This window comes from Halichoeres trimaculatus, unplaced genomic scaffold (genome assembly GCF_033239565.1).
Source record: "Halichoeres trimaculatus isolate MK-OKI-2021-1 unplaced genomic scaffold, fHalTri1.1 fHalTri1_scaffold_18, whole genome shotgun sequence".
Lineage (NCBI taxonomy): Eukaryota > Metazoa > Chordata > Actinopteri > Labriformes > Labridae > Halichoeres > Halichoeres trimaculatus.
The window spans coordinates 6628999-6646955 of record NW_027437196.1 but is presented as its reverse complement, the minus strand read 5'-3'; the positions used below and the strand labels follow the sequence as shown (position 1 = coordinate 6646955).

Sequence of the window (17957 nt, the reverse complement as noted above, 5' to 3'; positions counted from 1 at the left end):
AGATATCCCAGTTTCCCACGTTTACGCAGGAAGAAAAGGATGAAAAGCTGCACCAATCAGAGCCTCAGAGTCAGAGATCAGAGCATTAAGGATCCTAAAACGTCAACAAGGGAAATTTTGTTTTAACTTTTGTTCTTTCCCATCTTTTCTTTCCAGGCGCAGACGTTTTTAGTCGTTTGTTCCCAGTGAGTTAATTTCTAGGACGCAGCGGCCTCGAAAACTTGAGACCCCACGAGGAGGTGACGTGAGGACAAAATGACGGGGCAGCGGGAGCCTGCTGCTGGCGTGTGTGAGTGAAAGAGTGTGTGGTTTCAGGAGCTGTTGGATGCTTCCTCAGATATCCGTGTGTGTGTGTGTGTGTTTGTGTGTGTGTGGAGGCCTGGATGCGCATCACACAGCGCGACGGCCACTCGCCTGCTTCTGAGTTATTTCCTGTTGCTCAACACTTGAACGGCTCGCTGAGAGAAAAATAAACCAAGCAGACGGATATGAAAAGACGAAATCTCACCACGGACTGGCGACACTTCCAGATATTTCTGGTGGAGACGCTGCAGAGCCGAGCCGGAGGTCGGACGAGTTGACTCAGTCACTAACCAGCAAAAAAACATTTAATTGAGCTCCATAATTTGGATATTTCTTATGATTTGATTCAACTTCCTGGACTTTGGATTACAGCGATGATTCCTGGTTTCTACTAAAAGTGAGAAATCACAGAACAACTGCAAGAAATATCAGTTTCTGGATGGGATCACTCGATATGCAGACGATGGGATGCTTTCCTCCACAGTTCAATCAGTATTAACTCAAAGTGAGACTCTTCTCTGAGGTCGACGTCGTTTTCCTGAGTCTTTGTTGTCGACCTCCACCATGCTCCCTGGAGGACTGATCTCAGGTGGAGGGGGTCGCGGCGGCGGTGGCGGTGGACTCTGCCTGCTCCGGTGGCTGGGACTGAGGCTGTGGTCTCGTCGAGGGACCCTGGTGTTCGCTCTGCTCTGGTTTGGATCCTGGTTGTTCCTGAACGGCCTGGTTCTGGTCCACAGGAGCATCCTGTCCGACTACTGCACCGACGACAAGAGCAAGAGGATCCTGCAGAGGCTGGTGAGTGAAATGCTGTGTGGGTTTGCTTTGTGATGGCGCTGTAAAGATGATGAATGATAAAACTTCAGCATTAAATGAGGGGTAAGATTGTTTTTGGACTCACAGCTCGTCGCTGTGTTGCTGTTTTCATATTTGAGTTTCCCTGAGGTGATTTCAAACCAGAGACGACGTTTCCCTGGAAAGTTTCAAGTCTCCACACGCTGATATTTAGACGTTAACTCCAGCCCGTCGGCCTGAGGGAATGAAATCCATCTAAAAACTGATGATGATCTGAAACCTCAGCAGAAATGTGAGAGGCAGTTAGAAACGACACTCGTCTGTTTTCTTCCTTTTCGTCTTTCAGCCGTAGAAACAAGATTTAAAAAACAGCAAAGAAAAACAAATCGATGTGAATAGATGTTTTCTTTGAATCCTGATTCACTCCTCATACTCTAACAGTAAACAGACGCTCCAGTGAAGATAAACCTGCAGAGGTCATTGACCACTAATGGCCTCCGCTCTTATCCTCCGCAGCATCTCCTGATGCACTGTGGGTAAAAACTGATAACATGACACGCTGTCCCACTTTAGAGAAGGACTCTTGTTCTTTGTCTGCTTCTTATCCTTCATGTCCAGCTTCATTCACCACCTCATGGTCTTGGTGTGTCTCCTATAGCTCAGTCCGTTCCCTCAGGATGAGAGTTTTCTGATAAAAGCAGCTGAAGGACGGGTGAGAGTGGGTTTGTAAATGGAGTCTGGCATTCTCAAAGAGAGACGTACGGTGTTTTTCTGATGAAATATTATCAATCTTTTTCAGACTCAGTTACAAAACCTTCATTAAGGATGATATTAGTTAAGGGTTTTAAGAGTTAAGAAGAGGAAAGGAGAGGAGGAAAGGAAAGACAACTGAAGAAGAAGAAGATGAAGAAGAAAAGGATAGGAAAAGAAAGAGGAGTAGGAGATGGGGAGGAGAGGAGGAGACAGGGGAAATAAAAGGAAAGAGGATTGAGGAAAGATAAAAAGAGGAAAGGAGGGAAGAATAAAGGAATAAGCAGAGAGGGAAGGAGTGAAGCAAAGATGAATGAAGAGAGAGGAGGAGACTTGGGGGAGGAGAGTTGACAAGAGAAGGGGAAAGGAAAGGAAAAGAAAAGGAATGGGACGGAAATGAGAGGAAAGGAAAGGAAAGGAAAGGAAAGGAAAGGAAAGGAAAGGAACTTTAGGAAAAGGGAAGGAAGGAGAAGGAAATAAAACCAAAGAAAGGTAAAGGATGGAAAAGGAAAGGGAAGTTAACCAAAGAAAAGGAAAGGAAAGGAAAGAAAATGAAACCAAAGGAAAGCTAAGGAAAGAAAAGGAAAGGAAAGGAAACCAAAAAGGGAAGGAGAAGCAAGGTAAGGAAAGGAAGCAAAGGAAAGGTAAGGAAAGAAAATGAAAGGAAAGAAAATGACAGGTAAGGAAAGGAAAGAAAAGGAAACCAAGTAAGGAAAAAAAAGAAAAGGAAACCAAGAAAGGAAAGGAAACGAAAGCAAAGGAAAAGAAACCAAAAAAAGGGAAGGAGAAGCAAGGTAAGGAAAGGAAGCAAAGGAAAGGTAAGGAAAGAAAATGAAAGGAAAGGAAAGAGAAGGAAACCAAGGAAAGGAAAGGAAAGGAAAGGAAATGAAAGGAAATGAAAGGAAATAGAAGAAAACCAAGGAAAGGAAAGAAAAGGAAAGGAAAAGAACAGAAATAAAGGGAAAGGAAAGGAAACCAAAGGAAAGGAAAAGAAAGGAAAGGAAAGAAAAGGAAAGGAAAGAGAAGGAAACCAAGGAAAGGAAAGGAAAGCAAAGGGAACAAAGGGGAAGGAAATAAAGGAAAGGAAAGGAAAGGAAAGGAAAGGAAATGAAAGGAAAGGAAACGAAAAGAACAGAAATAAAGGGAAAGGAAAGGAAACGAAACGAAACGAAACGAAACGAAACGAAACGAAAAGAACAGAAATGAAGGAAAGGAAAGGAAAGGAAAGGAAAGGAAAGGAAAGGAAAGGAAAGGAAAGCGAGTTAAAAAACAATAGGAGAAAGGGAACCAAACTTCGGAGAGGACACGGGAGAAGAGAGGACTGAGGAGAGAGGAGGAGACTTTGGGGAGAAGACTTGACAAAACAAGGGTAAAAGAAGAAAGGAAAGGAAAGGAGGGAAAGGGCAAGGAAAAGAAGCACAGTTAGGGGAGGAGAGAGGACGAGAGGACGAGATGACCAGGTGAAAAGGAAAAAAAAATCAGGTGAGGAAAGGAGAGGAGAGGAGAACGGCAAAAGGGAAGGATACTAGACTCAGGAGACGATACTAGAGAGGAGGGAAGTGACAGGGCTTTGAAGGAGATCAGAAAAAGAGATAAGTCTTGGGAAAGGAAAGGTGAAGAGGTTACAAATTTTGGGAGATGAGATGAGATGAGAAGAGTTTCGGGGCTCAGGTCTTAAGAAACCAAAAAAAAAAACAAAAACAAAAGCAGGGCTTGGACTGAGGCTGATGTTCCTGCTCCTGAACTTAACTTCAGCCCCCTCTGAAGATCCTTTCAGAGTTATCAGACACTTGGAACAAGTCAGGGGAAAACTTCTATAGGACACATTTTGAGGATTGAAGGTTGAAGGTTTCTGCTGGATCAGGTCTTGACCTTTCTGTTATTGAGGACCACAGATGATGTGAAACCAGATCTCAGCCCTGAACACTTAAACACTGTGGCTGGATTGCTGTCAGGATGAAATATGATGACATTAAAAAACTTTTGTTTTCAGTCACACTCACAAAGTTTCCATCCCTTACTCCCTCCCTACATTAAAATCTCATCAAGATCCAGAAACTGACGAAATCCCAAACAAACAACCGTCCAACGAAAACAAACAGTTCATGTTTGGTGAACTAACGCTGCTCTTTTGCTTCATACATCACCGTTTGACATGTTCTGCACTGTTGGAGGTTCAGAGGGGGACTCCAGGAACATGACGACTCAGACCTACAGGAGGGTTTGGGTCTTTAGAGGCCAACTTGGCTCTGGAGACAGCAGTAAGTCAGGACAGATGCAGGACAGAGAAAAAACATGAAAAACGTTGATCCCTACGAACAAAACCTCCCATTGTGCCGCCTGACTGACGGGTAATCCTGCCGTCTCTGCAGCGAGTCGGCGGATCGTTACACACATGTGGTTCAGGCTTGTCTTAACTGCTTCAGGTGTTGTGTTGGCCTGAACGAAAGCCCATCAATCCTCCGCTGCTTTCCTTCCTTCCTCCACGATCATCCCTTCTTTTCAAAACGTCAAGCCTGCCTTTGAAGCAGCAGATTAAACCGTCAGTGTGTTGAAACTCTGTTTCAGCTGAGTCCTTCAGGCTCTTTGGGACGTAAAGAGTGAGAGGTTTAGATGGTGTTGACATGAGAGTGATAAATCATACCGCAAGAGAAACATTTGATGTGAAGCAAACAAAGTCTGGACGCCTGATTAAAACTTTTCCTCCTGAAGGAAGACAGAAATATGAGAATAAAAAATGAGACAATGAAGTAGCTAAACTCCTGATCTTTATATCTTCTAAACTGACGAATTCTGGAAAAATCCACCTCGTACAGTTTGTGCTGATAGAGGAATGAGATTTTTTTTAGCCAGGCTGTTTATCAGTGCTGTAAATTTCCACAATTTTGTTTTTGTGAGTTTGTAGTTTCTGGTCTTTCTGCTACAGAATCTTCAAGATCTGCTATATTTTGCTCCTCTGTGATACTTCATTTCTCACAGCTTGAGCTACTTGGTTACACATGACAAAGAAAACTAAAGGTCAGAGGCATGGTTGAAATGTCATTACCAAGGCGACATTCACACGTACAAATTTATTTTCAGAGATGAACCTTTTCCCTCTTGTTAAAAAAGAAAAAAAAGGATCAAAAAATATTTTTAAAATCAAAATCAAAGACAAGATCACAAGCAGATATTGTTGATAAAAGGCATTAAAATATAACAGTTAAAATAAAATAAAATAATAATAGTAATAATAAAAATAATAATAAAAATTGTAATAATAATAATAATAATAATAATAATAATAATAATAATAATAATAACAACAATAAAATATAACAATAATAAATCAATAAATAAATGTAATAATAACAAAAATAATAATAATTAAAGCTGCAAGCAGCGTTGGATGGGTCCTCGGGCTCCAACAAAAGGAGACGAACATTTTGGCGTTTGTTTCATCTCTCTACGACATTCCTAGCCCCAGTTAGGGCTGTTTTGGTGTGTGTAGGGTGGAAATGAGCCTAATGGCTCTGAGAGAATATTATGGGATGTCAGGGAGTCAGTTGATACCATGGCAACGTATCCTCTGCTGTGCTGAGTGACATCACCAGCTGCTGCATGGATGGAACTCCTAATTAGCGTGACACAAACCCCAATAGAGTGTGGAGGGAGAGTTTATCAGCCATCTCATGTAAAGAAGTCCTCCACAATTTGACCCTAATCTGTGTAAAAATATCATGTGCTTGTAGGAAATTTTGTCAGGAATCCTTTTTTGGCATTTTTAAAGCTGTACGAGTCATACATTTTTCTGTAGAAGCCCAAATGCGTCACAAAACCTGGGAAAAAGTGTCGGAAATAGATGATTTATTTTAGAGCAATGTCCAAACTACTTGCCCTACAGGCCAGAATGTTGACTAAATCTGTGTAAAAATATCATGTTGTTTTACGAAATTTTGTGAGGAATCCAATCATGTAATTTTTGAAGCTGTATGACTTTTAGTTTTTTGTCTAGAGGCCCAAATGCGGCACTAGGGAGGTGAGATGAAATCTCTTCTCCTCATCTGCTAACATGGAGAAGGCCGAAAGCGGACGAAAGCGGACGAAAGCAGTTGGCGACTTTGAGGGCTCGCCGTTCGATAACCGGGCCCGAAATAGCAACTTCCCAAACAACTTTTGGACACCTCCCCAGGGAGGTGTCCAGGAGGCATCCTCACCAGAAGCCTGAACCACCTCATCTGGCTCCTCTCGATGCAGAAGGGCAGCAGCTCTTCTACAAGCCTCTCCGCAATCTTGTTCTTTCGGTCATGACCCACAGCTTGTGGCCATAGGTGAGGGTTGGAACGTAGATTGACCAGTAAATTGAGAGCCTTGCCTTCTGGCTCAGCTCTCTTTTCATCACAACAGACTGGTATAGTGTTAGCATCACTGCCGACGCTGCCCCGATCCGTCTGTCGATTTCTTGCTACGTTTTCCCCTCACTCGTGAACAAGACCCCGAGATGCTTGAACTCCTCCACTTTAGGCAAAGACCATCCCGACCTGGAGTGGGCAGTCCACCCTTTTCCGACTGAGAACCATGGCCTCAGACTTAGAGGTACTGATCTTCATCTTGGCTTCTTCACACTCGGCTGCAAACCGGCACAGCGCCAGCTGGAGGTCAGTGTTCGATTAGGCCAACAGACCCAAAACATCTGCAAAAGCAGAAGAAGACTGTAGCCAGTCACCAGTGAGAGCTCTTAGTATTGGGGCTTTTCATTAAAGATGGTGAAGTCACTGACACCTTGTATGTGTTTCATGTGGACTGTTTGAAGCCAATCAGCCGTGCCTCTGAATGTGATGGTGGCTTTTGTCTTATTTACTCGCTTTAAGTGGTTCCAAAAAGCCCGCAACCCCTTCATAAATGAGACCCTAAGCACCTCCTTGTGTTACATTTAGACATGAGAAAAGGGCGGTTGTATTTCTTTAAAGCAGTACAGTCTGGTGTGTTTGATGGATGAAGTCAGTGATGTTAGGGATGGAACGCAGGTTTATACTAGAAGTAAGCTTTAATCAAATGATAATAATAAAACAGCCTAAAATAACTGCAGTCCAGTCAGAACGGAGCAGGATAAACATCAGAGACTCAGTGTGGAGATTTATAAGCCGCCGTAGTGATGTGGGACTAAGATAAAAATACACTCTTGGGAAACTCTGGTTGGTGCTCATTCATCTCGGACACATTAATATGTTGTTAAAGCTGCTCCGTGTCAGATCGGCTCGGCTTGAAAACAAACCCTGCAGAGAAAATTGATCTCACACAGCTAGGTAAAAAATGTTTACTCATTCATTTTCATTTCGCTTTGTGCGTCTTCTTTTATGTTGGGATTTCTGCCTGAAATCCAAAAGGAAAATTGGCTGCTTTAAAACTGAAATCAATAACAATCTTTACACAAACACATTTTATTCCTCCCTCTCCTCTTTCTAAGAGGGTGATAACTCTGGAGCAGTATTCCCTCTGATTCTCCTCCCCTCTGCTCTCATGTAAATATTCAAACATCAGACGGCGCTATCATCTAATATTCCCTATCATGTCTGTTTCCTGCAAGCCAGATTTCATAACAGAGGAATATATTCCAGAGGTATTGTTTCAAAAGCTTAAAGAAGAAGAAACGTTTTTTAAAGAGGTGGTGTTCCATTTTTATGTTTTAATGTTTACGGATCAAACTTGGAGGAAACTGTCTCAGAATAATCCAAGGATGAGTTTTTCAAAAGTTACACGAGAGGATTACAAGATTTGTCACTCAATCTGTGACATCACTGATTGGTAGAGCAACATTATCTAACACTAACCAATCAGAACTATCCTGAACTGTTATTTGATATTTTGATGAACATTCCGGAATGTTAGGTTCTAGAATGCTGAGTTCCTGAGTGCTTTGGAGTGTCTTAAAGAGACAGCAGCAAAAAATTTAGGGCAAGTCCTCATGGATAGAGAAATAAGCTTAGAAAGCCAGACAGTTTTTGTACCAGGATGTAAACATTTTGATCTCTGCTATTGAGTTTTATACTTAAACCAAGTGACAACCTTTAGTCTCAGAATATGAGACAATGTGGAAGTGCTAAAATCTGCTGTTTCTCCAGTGTCCGCTTGAGGCTGACTGCGAAAGTACTGGAAGTCACACACGGAGCAAGCCAAGAAAACACTTTTTCAAAGCAGAAGTTAACCAATTTACAGCCTGGTTCAAAAATGTCTCCTGACTGAATCGCTGATTTCACTATTTGCACACACTGTACAGGGGGTGAATTTTTTTTCTAACTTGGCAGTTCAGAGGATATTAAAGGCCACATATTCTGCTCCTTTTCTGCAGTTTAATATGGATCATTGATGTCTTCATGAATCGGTAGTAACATGTTTTGGTCCAAAAAGCCAATAAATCAAGCACAGCAGCATTGTTTCCAGGCTCTCATAGCCCCTCTGCTCAGAACGCGCTGATTTAGTGGGTGTGGCCTTCATATGTAAATGAGCCACCGCTGATACCGCCCCGCTCTTCCACGTCACTGAGAGTGGCGCCACGAGCTCCGAGTGCACAATGTTTAGAAAACAGCTAAGCTCGTTTACCGTAAAATTACAGGCTAAAACAACAGGCTAACTGCAGCTAAAGTTAGCATCCTGAAGCTAACACAGAGACAGGGGGGACACTGAGGAAAAGCTCTTACATCTGCTCCACAGCACACAGCATTTAAAATACTCACATTTCCAGGGTCCCAGGTTTGTTGGTGGATGGTTGGTAATGCGCCTGGATTCAGGACCTGTCTATTCGCTAGCCCTCTGTTGTACTGTCCAAAGTTGGAAAAGCAGTCGGCCGTGAAGTGTCTAGCACACACATGCACAGTTTTACTGAGTGTAGCTGGAACATTTCCTTGATAAATGAACTCTAGTTGCTTAGTCTTGTCTTCTTCCGAGATGGGAAGCTTGTGCATGGAACTATGTGGCTGTTTACAGCCAAAAACAGAGCAGTGATGGCTCTTCAACTTAAGCATTCTCCTCCCCAAGGGGGGTATCTGCTCCGGTGGACCAATCAGGTCAGACTTGCTCCTGATTGGTCAAAAAAGGGAATCGCTGACGTCAGCAAACCCCGGAAATCCCAAACAGCTCGTTTTAGGTCAGGATTTTACATTCACAAGCTCTACTAAGTACAGGTTTTAAATGTCACATTTTGTGGACTGGGAGGAAAGCCAAAGACCCACAAATTTCACTAAAAGACTTAATAAAGCGATTTTTGCATAATATGGGACCTTTAAGATCACAAGCTAGCCCAATCAAAGGCACAGCTCAGGTCACGTGACCAACAGGCCCCATATAGCTGTACGCTAAGCCCTTGCCACTACCAATATGGCTGCAATTCCCAATTTGCTTTATTTTCCGTTGCAGAAACAGACAGGTGACGTCAGGGAAACTATGTCCATTTTTTATACAGTCTATGATTTTAACACAAAGCTCAATGGGAACCAACTCACTCCTGGAGACAGCCTCTAGTGGACACTCATGGAACTGCAGTTTCTTTCTCTCAGATCACAAAAATCCACATTAACAGTCATATTTCGTCTTCTTCTGTGTCTGATGACCTATTCAATCTGCAGACCCTCATTCTTCACACACATTGTTTCAGCAGAAATCTGCATGTTTCTGGAGATCCTCCGACTATTTATGGAGCACTGGCTGATCTGTTGCATGGTCTGACCCTGTCCCTGCATGTCTCTGGCATCCCTCTGCCTATTTATGGTCTATGCTTCATTTTTTATGGCCTAACCCTGTTCCTGAATGAAGCCTGGTTTGTTACAGAGGGCACTCTCTGCATTTCCTCACACTCTGTTGGGAAGTAAGATCTTCTAACAGGGAAAAATAAATCTGATACCAGCATCAGATAAAGCGATCTAGCACCTTTTTCTTTTCGTTTTTCTAATAGAGCAGGAAGGAAAAACCTGTAAAACACAAGTCCACAGACACCTCATTACCTCTGTAGCACTTGTCAGAGGTTCATAGAGGTCCCGGCACAAAAGCAAACACGCTGACATTTTGACGTTGAGTGCTGTGAGGCCTTTTGACCCAGTGAGGCTGTCAGCGAGCTCGTTTGTGTGTCGCCTCTGGCAGAAGGACTTAACCCCGTCTCTGAAAAACCGGCGTGAGCGTGTGGTTAAGATGCAAGAGGTGATGGGGTGCAACGCTGCCAACGGCTAAAAAAAGACTTCTCTGACTACACCATCAAAGTTCTCACTGTTTACACATTTCACAACATCCAGACCCCCTGGGGCTGCTGGGAATTTGCTAGAAAATCTCCCTGAGGTTGTGTATGTGTCATATCTTGCATTTTTATCTTAAAGAGGACCCTGTAAAGTGAGAGGACATGTCAGAGTACATGTTAACATCTGTTTGTCTTAGTGTTACATCTTTTCAAGACCATCCAGTCTTGGTAATGATGGTCGTCATGAGTATAAAAGCATTACATGTGTGTGTGTGTGTGTGTGTGTCGGGGTAACTTGTCCTTCTACCTTTGTGGGGACGAAATTGAAATATGGAAACGTTTGAAGGAAGTCTTTGTGCTAATGGATTTGAGTTTTTGGTTCTCTTAATGAAGGTCCTTGTAAGTAGAAGATGCATATTCCATATTTGTGAAAATATACCGTGTGTGTGCAAGTGTCTTTACTTGTTCTTGTTTTTCTGTCTTTGTGGGGACTCGTTTTTTGGGACACTTTTTGGGGTACAGCTTTTTTGTCATTTCACACTTCAACACTTTAACAGAAATGTTCAAAAGAAGTTCACATGTTTGTGTGTACATGTGTCTTCATCTCTTTTGCCTGACCAGCAGCCCCAGAGAGCAGATATAGCAGATATGAGCAGACTGATGAGAAGATATTGTTCGGGTAATAATTCAGTCTTGGAGTTATTTTAAGTGATTGAAGAGGAGGAACATTTCAGGATTTGGCTTAAGCACAACAAAAACAGAAGAGAGTTGCTCCTTTTTTGGTGTTTTAGATTTGTCTTTGTGGTTTTATTTTAGCAGTTAAGCAGCACATCTTGTCTCTACCTGACCGTTCTTGATTTCTTTGCTGTTTAAAATCTGTTTTAAAGTCTGTGTTGTGGGTAGTTTTAAACTCTGCCAGTCTTTCATGAAGATACTGATAAGATTTTTGCATTAGCATTGGCATTGTTCCTTGGCCAGGGTTCGTATTGTTTCAGCATTCTGCCGTTTCTCAGCTGTAAATTCACTATTTTTGACTTATCGACTTGGTCAGGAATTCTTCTTGCCTTTTTCTCTGGTTAAAATAAAAGTAGATTCATCATACCTTCCTCTAAGTGTAGTTTAAATCTCAGGAAATGAAAAAGTAGCATAGAAATATGACTTCTCCCTCCCCCTGAATCGATTCTGCACATCTGTGGGACTCATTCATCAAACTCTGCATTAATGTCTCTCCTTAGAAAAGCTTTTGTTCCCTCAGCGTTCTGCGGGGAGTGAAGCCTCCAGCCAGAGGAGGGGTTCAACCTTTTTCATTTTTCTGCAGCACTTACAGAACTCACACCTGTGACCTGCAGCAGTAAATCAGCCTCACGCAGATCTATGGTTTTCCTGAGATTCATGCTCCTGTCATCTTTGTATATTTATCTCACAGTCTGGTTTGATTTAGCAGCTGCTGCCTGCCCATGTGTGAAGGAAAAGCCCTCTCCTTGCAGAAGACTCATGTCTTTAAGTAGTCAGGATGTTTCACAATCTTGATTTGAGACCAGGACTACTTCCTGCTGAAGATAACGCTGAATGAAACTCAAACTACAGGAAAATGTGGTCCCTATAGCAGCATGAAACACTCCTTCACAGCAGCTCTGAACCTCTGGTGATTTCTGAACTCTGAGTGTTTGCACATTTGAGAGGGAAAGAGAAGTCCTCTTAAGATATGCTGTCAAAAAACAATATCCAGACAACTTCATGAAACTTATCTCCAGCAGTCAGGAGGGAAGTGTTTATCCCTACTTATTCCCCTCTCCTCATCATCAAGTGCCTGCTCCAGCGGCTGTCGCTCATCCTGACAAGCTGTCATTTAGCCTGAGACGGAGGCAAACACCATCTGTGAAACCTGCGCAGATGCTGAAAAAGCAGACGGGTGCTACAAAAAGTAAAAAAAAAAATCTGTGAGACGCTGAAATTTTAGTTCAAAAAGGTTGAAACACAGGATGATTGAGGCAGAGAGTCTTGATGTTTCACCATCAGTCAGGAGCTGTAACTTCTGTCAGACTGTCTCGAACTCACCTCTCCTCCTGCTGGCTTTCTCAATGTCTCCAGTAACACCAAGAAAATGAGCAATCTGTCGACTGACTCCCACTTCCTGTCAAACAGCTGCATCTGCAGGAGGCCGGTCCGCTACTTGTGTTAAAGTTAAAGCTTCATATTTTAATTCAAAGCCATGAAACACTTTCAGCAAGACGGGCAGGTTGATAAAGCCTTTAAAATGTAGATTTAGGGTGAACGGTTGATGAGTCATTGACGGAGAGAGAATAAAAAGAGGAAGAAACAAGTGAGGGATGTTAAACAGAAGTCGCAGAGGTAAATGGGCATCTAGGTGAAGGCAAGCAAAAACAGCTCTGACTTGGTGAGAAAATAACAAGAACAAGAGTAGTTCTAGTCTTAATTGGATCCATACAAAGCTGAAAATAACATGGTTGCTTTACAATTGTTCCCAACCATCAAAACAACCATCCTCTGATTGGCCAGCCCTCTTGAAGCCTGTTGGAAGGAAGAGTTATGAGCAAACATTGGTGTTTGAGGCCCATCCTTCCTCTGTGTGATGACACAGATAGGAGATCCTCATGTGATGACCTCATCTTTTCAGCAAGTCTCATGAAGAGCTTGTCAAGATCTCGTGAACATCTACTGGGGAGCTCAAGATCCAGAATTGGTACTTCAGTCAAGACCACTTTGTCAAAACAATCTTTATTAACTTGCACAGTTTTATTTGGCGGTTTGGTTCAGTTCAGGGACTCCCTGCTCTTCCACCTGCTTGTGTGGAAAGCCTTAAGCAGGGAGAGCACACCTTCCTGCCCATCACGAGCCATCGTGAACGGCATAAGCAGGGAGTGCAGCAGCAAAAATGAAAACCCAGGCAGAGCAGAGCAATCGACATGAATACATTGACAGGAGGAGGTGGGGTGGGGGTGAGTTGCAAAATGCCACCAGAGGAAGCAGGAAGGAGGCTGGGCGAGAGCTGTTTGGATAGCCCGCTCTGAATGCAATTTGGAGCTGCACGGTGGCGCAATGGTTAGCGCTGCAGCCTCACAGCAAGAAGGTCACCATTTCAAATCCCCAGATTGGTCGGTGGGTCCTTCTGTGTGGAGTTTGCATGTTCTCATGTGTGGGTTCTCTCCGGGTACTCTGGCTTCCTCCCACAGTCCAAAAACATGCTCACTAGGTTAATTGTGCACTCTAAAGTGTCCCTAGGTGTGAGTGTGTGTGAATGGTTGTCAGCCCTGTGATTGCCTGGAGACCAGTCCAGGGTGTACCCTGCCTCTCACCCAATGACAGCTGTGATAGTCTCCAGCCACCCGCGACCCTGAACAGGATACGCAGTATAGAAAATGAATAAATGAATGAATGAATTAATGCAATTTTCCAGTAGGAAGCGGACACGGGAGTCAGCTGATGATTACAGCTAAGCTGTTAGAGCTTGACGTCGTTGCCTGCCTGAACTAACGCTACGCTTGATTTCATATCCATCTTTACAATATGTGAAAGCAAGGCACCAACCCGATGGTCGTAAGGCCCGTTAGTCAAGAAATCATAATTGACACACATTGATAAAGAAATTCGATCCCATGTTATGTCAATCATGATTGCACCCTGATACCAAAGTTTCACCCCATCAAAAAAGTTTTGGAACCTGTTTCGATTTTCTAACTTTTTCGCATCCATTCTATTTCTTTTGCAGGCAGAGAAAAGGTGTCCATGTGTGACTTTTTTTTTTGCGTCCTTTAAAATTTGCACAAAGCAGAGCTTAACATATGCACACAGTGGGCAGTTCCCCAGGGCCTGTATGCTCCCATGAGTTAAGGGGACCCTACAGATAAACGTTAGCATGTTAGCATGCATGGTGCCTCAGCTTACTGATTCGCCCGGGGTCCCTTGATGTTGTTAGGACGGCTTTGGTACAGATAACATGAACGCCCAAAAATATCATCACTTTTAAGTAAAAAGATTTAGAACAATAGTAACAAAAAGTGGAAGCTTTAACTTTGTTTGAAACATGAACCATAAATCCAAAAATATAATGAGACTGAAAAACAAAAACTAATCAAAACTAATTTTGTAACAGGGCTTCTGACTCTAGAGTGAATCCTGAAAGGTGAAATCCCCGTTTTAAAGTTTCTTTCTGAATTTTTCTCTTTTTTTTAACCACTGTATGGTGGGAGAAGTCTTTTATTTCACATGGATTTAGCTGTCAGGTTGACTTCTAACTTGCCTCTCTGAGGAGAAGAACTAGGAGTCATACAGATAAGAGGAGTGAGATAAAGTTGTGGATCAAGTGAGGCTAAAAGTTCTTCAGAGAGATCCAGAGGAGATAGCAAAAAGCAACACAAACAAACTCCCAGAGCTGGAAGAAGGTGCAGGAGAAGGTGCTGCTAACTTGAGCACACAAGCTAAGGAAAATTCTTCATCCATATAAATGTAGAAGCGATGACTGGGCTTAAAACGCAAAGACAGACTTTAATTTGTATTAAAAGGTCAAATCTGATCTGACTGATGGGCTTCAAAGCCGTGTGCAGGCCTCAATATTAATTTGAGAAAAAATGATTTAGAGCCAGAGGATGAAAGCTTCTGGTGTGAATTAAATTCAGAGATTGGACTCTTTATTACAGATCTGAATCAGTCTGCTCTCTCCTGCTTCCCTCAGCTGAAAGGAAAGTTATCAGCAGTGTTTTTGATCAGGCCTCAGTCATGTCTGCAGCGCAGACGCAGAGGAAAACGAAGGGGGGAGCTGGAGGTCAGGGAGGGACAGAGCGAGGAGAGGCGACAGATAAGAAGAGAACAGAGACACTTAAAAGCCGAGCAGCAGCGTTTGAGATGGGCTCTGAATACCAACGAGGAGGCCTGCAGGGTCACAACAAAGCGGAGCAACGTCAACACGACAACGCGTCTCTGCAATTCTGTCTGAAGCCAGCGCTGACCCGAATCAGACTCCAACAACGCCTCCGTGTTCCAACCTCGGCTCTGCCTCTGAACTTCACGTCACAGTCAGAGGAAAACACTCTCCACGCTGAGTTTTTAATCTGCAGCTCCTCATTACCGCGGCAACGATGGGAACCTTTGGGACAGGCTGAACGAAAAGTTTGATCTCAGACGTTTGATCTGCTGTGTTTTTAAAACAGGATCTTTGTTTTTGGACGTTATTAAGTCTGAATCTGCTCATGATTCACAGCTTATTAAAGTAAAGGCAGATCATCAACTCCTGTCTCCTGCAAGTTGACATGTCAGATTCTGCATGTGGAGTCTGCAGACCTTAAAGAGACTGACGTGAAAGATGATTTTAGGGAAAGGGAATGCTGTTACACTCCCTTAACAAAATCAACCCGAATGAGTCATTTTTCCAAGAGTTTGATTGTTGGTCTACCTTAAGTTTTGTTAAGAGGGAAAAAGGCCCTTCCTTTGCATTTGAAAATTAATCCATGTTCATTTAACATTGTTGGGAAAATGTTGCAAAAATCTGCCCAAAAATAAATGCCAGGTCAATTGCTGGCAGTAGTTGCTTTCCAGCTCCTTCTCAGCTCCGGCAATCCACTTCCCCTCACAGCAGTTACACAAAAAGTCTGGAAGTAAGAAAGTGTATAGAAAGTGCAAAAAAGGTCCATAAGAAAATAGATGCTGACAGCTTGTCCATCATTGTCCAGTTCAACCAGCCTCCACCTCCACAGGGTCCAGGACTGAGCTTCTTCAGCAGTCTGTTCAGTCTCTGTCTCCTGGATCCTGTCTGCTCACAGCAGGTGAAGCTCTTCCAATGTGGCGTTGGTGTCTGGTGTTAGCTCTGTTAGCCATGTCTGGGAATAGCATGATGCTACTCTGCCTTCTGGTATTCCCTCTGTTGCTGGGTTAGCACAGCTAGCTCGTCCATCTTATTGGAGATAGATCTTACGTTCCCAATAACAATGGATGGAAGGACAGGTCGATGTCGTCCTCACCTCCTTCTCCTCACCTTGTGGGGAAACATCAGGCCTTGCACCAGTTAGCATTGACATGATCAGGCTGCTAACAGCTGATTTCACATGTAAACGATGCAGTCATGGTTACATGTAGGATCTCCAGACAAACACAGGAGAAAAGTAGTAAAAATATCACTGAAGCCACAAAAAGTTTGGTGTCCATGACCAACAAATGAGCCATACAAAGTAATAATCCACTCCAAATACAAAAATAACGAAAAAAATAAATTCACAAGAAACTGACAAGCAAGGATGGAGCTGTCCAGATCAGGTACACGAGCCTCCTATCTTTGCAGGATGCTGTAGTAATGGTGCATCAATTTGCCGACTGAGCAGGGCAGGAAGTTGTGAGCAGAAACCACCTAAAAACACCCAGTGGCTTTCAAAATAAAACTAAAAAGTGATAAACAGATTGTGTTTAGCTTAATAGCACAGCTTCTTTGACGTAGTCTGATGGACGTTAGTATTTACAGGGCCAAAAGGAGGGTCAGTGTAGATCCAGATCCTTCACCCTGTTGTCTTTTCTTTCTTTCCTTGCAAATAGAACGCTAATAAAAAACAGAAAATTTAGCATTTTCACAGATATCAAAGAGGAAAATGTTTGTCGTACATGTTGCTGTTACTTCACATCTTCATGAGACTTCACAGTGAGTGCATTGTTTAATGTTTAATGTTTGTTTGACACCAAGAGTGGAAACTATGTAATGTGACATGAGTTAACCACGGTGCAGACAGACGCTCCTCTGCTGAATCAGCCTTTTGTTTGCACTCCCTGCAGATGTGTGTGTGTGGTCTGTGAATGTGTGTCTGCTCTGATTTGCATGCATCTCTCCATCACGCTCTCTTGAGGGATGGATAAGAGTTTTGACACGTCTCGATGTCTGCAGCCAAAACACGACTCAGCACAAAGCAGCTCGTTCTCTGATCGCGTCTCTGTGAGTCTAACGGGTTCACGGCTCATCGAGCGTTCCCGCTCCCTGCAGGGCGCTAAAAACACAAACTGCAGCTGAGTGAATGAGGCTGATGAGCAGCTGTGTGAGGTGTCAGCACGTCTGTCTTTGTGTGGAGATAGTTTTTAAAGGTTTAATCCGCTGTTTGTTTTAAATTTCAGGGAACCATAAAAACTACAAGTCATTAAGGTTTCCATCATGTCAGGTTAGATCTACTCAGAAATAACTTCAAGAAATGTTAATCACGCCATTATCTGATCACTTATTCATGCTAGCCTGACCATAAAACAGGAGTTTAGTGTAACTTGGAAATGTAACAGAACGGTGCCATGAAACTGATGCTTGAGGTACTTTGAAACAGACTTTAAAGGTATCTTTCACCATACTCTTAAATCAAATATAAACCTTGAGGAATAACCTTTAGAAAACCATAAAACAAATCTGAAAAGAACCCCACTTTAGACATTAGAGGCTAGCTTAAAAATGCTAACAGGAACTTTAAAACAGATTCAAAAGCTACTTCAGGGTACCTTGAAACAGATACTGATGATTTCTTTGGAATAATCTCTAAAGGTTTTTTGAAACAAAACTTTAAGGTAAAAAGAAAAAAAGGAAACAATTTAAAGGAACATTAACAACAAATGGAAGGTACTAATTAAGCTAAAGGAAAATTAAACTTGAGGGTTACAGCTCCAAAAGCAAAGCTTTAAGGTATGTGACTGAAAAGCAAGTGTACCTTGAAACTAAAGCCGCGTCTCCACTATAGACTGTATACAGAGTGGACCATTTATCATCGTACGGTTTTGAAGCCAAAATACCGCCGCCACAGGCGCAGCCATCGTGCAGAAGCTGTGCAGCCAGAGTCTGCGCAGTAGAGACTGTGAGGGATTCTGGGAGAATCTAAGCGGAGCCGGCAAAAATAATAATCATTTTTTTTCTTTCGAGAGTCTAATCTCTTCTTGA

At 42.8% G+C, this 17957-nt stretch overlaps 1 protein-coding gene across 3 annotated transcripts in view; it reads left to right on the top strand.

The window, feature by feature from the left end:
• The window catches only part of dipk1c (divergent protein kinase domain 1C), a 50504-nt gene that overhangs the window by 9006 nt on the left and 23541 nt on the right, over nucleotides 1-17957 (top strand). For all 3 annotated transcript variants that reach the window (XM_074693314.1, XM_074693313.1, XM_074693315.1), the window contains one exon: nucleotides 157-1098. In XM_074693314.1, coding sequence (XP_074549415.1) covers nucleotides 868-1098 — 231 coding nt within the window. In that variant the 5' untranslated portion in view covers nucleotides 157-867. The remainder of the gene's footprint in view (nucleotides 1-156; nucleotides 1099-17957) is intronic.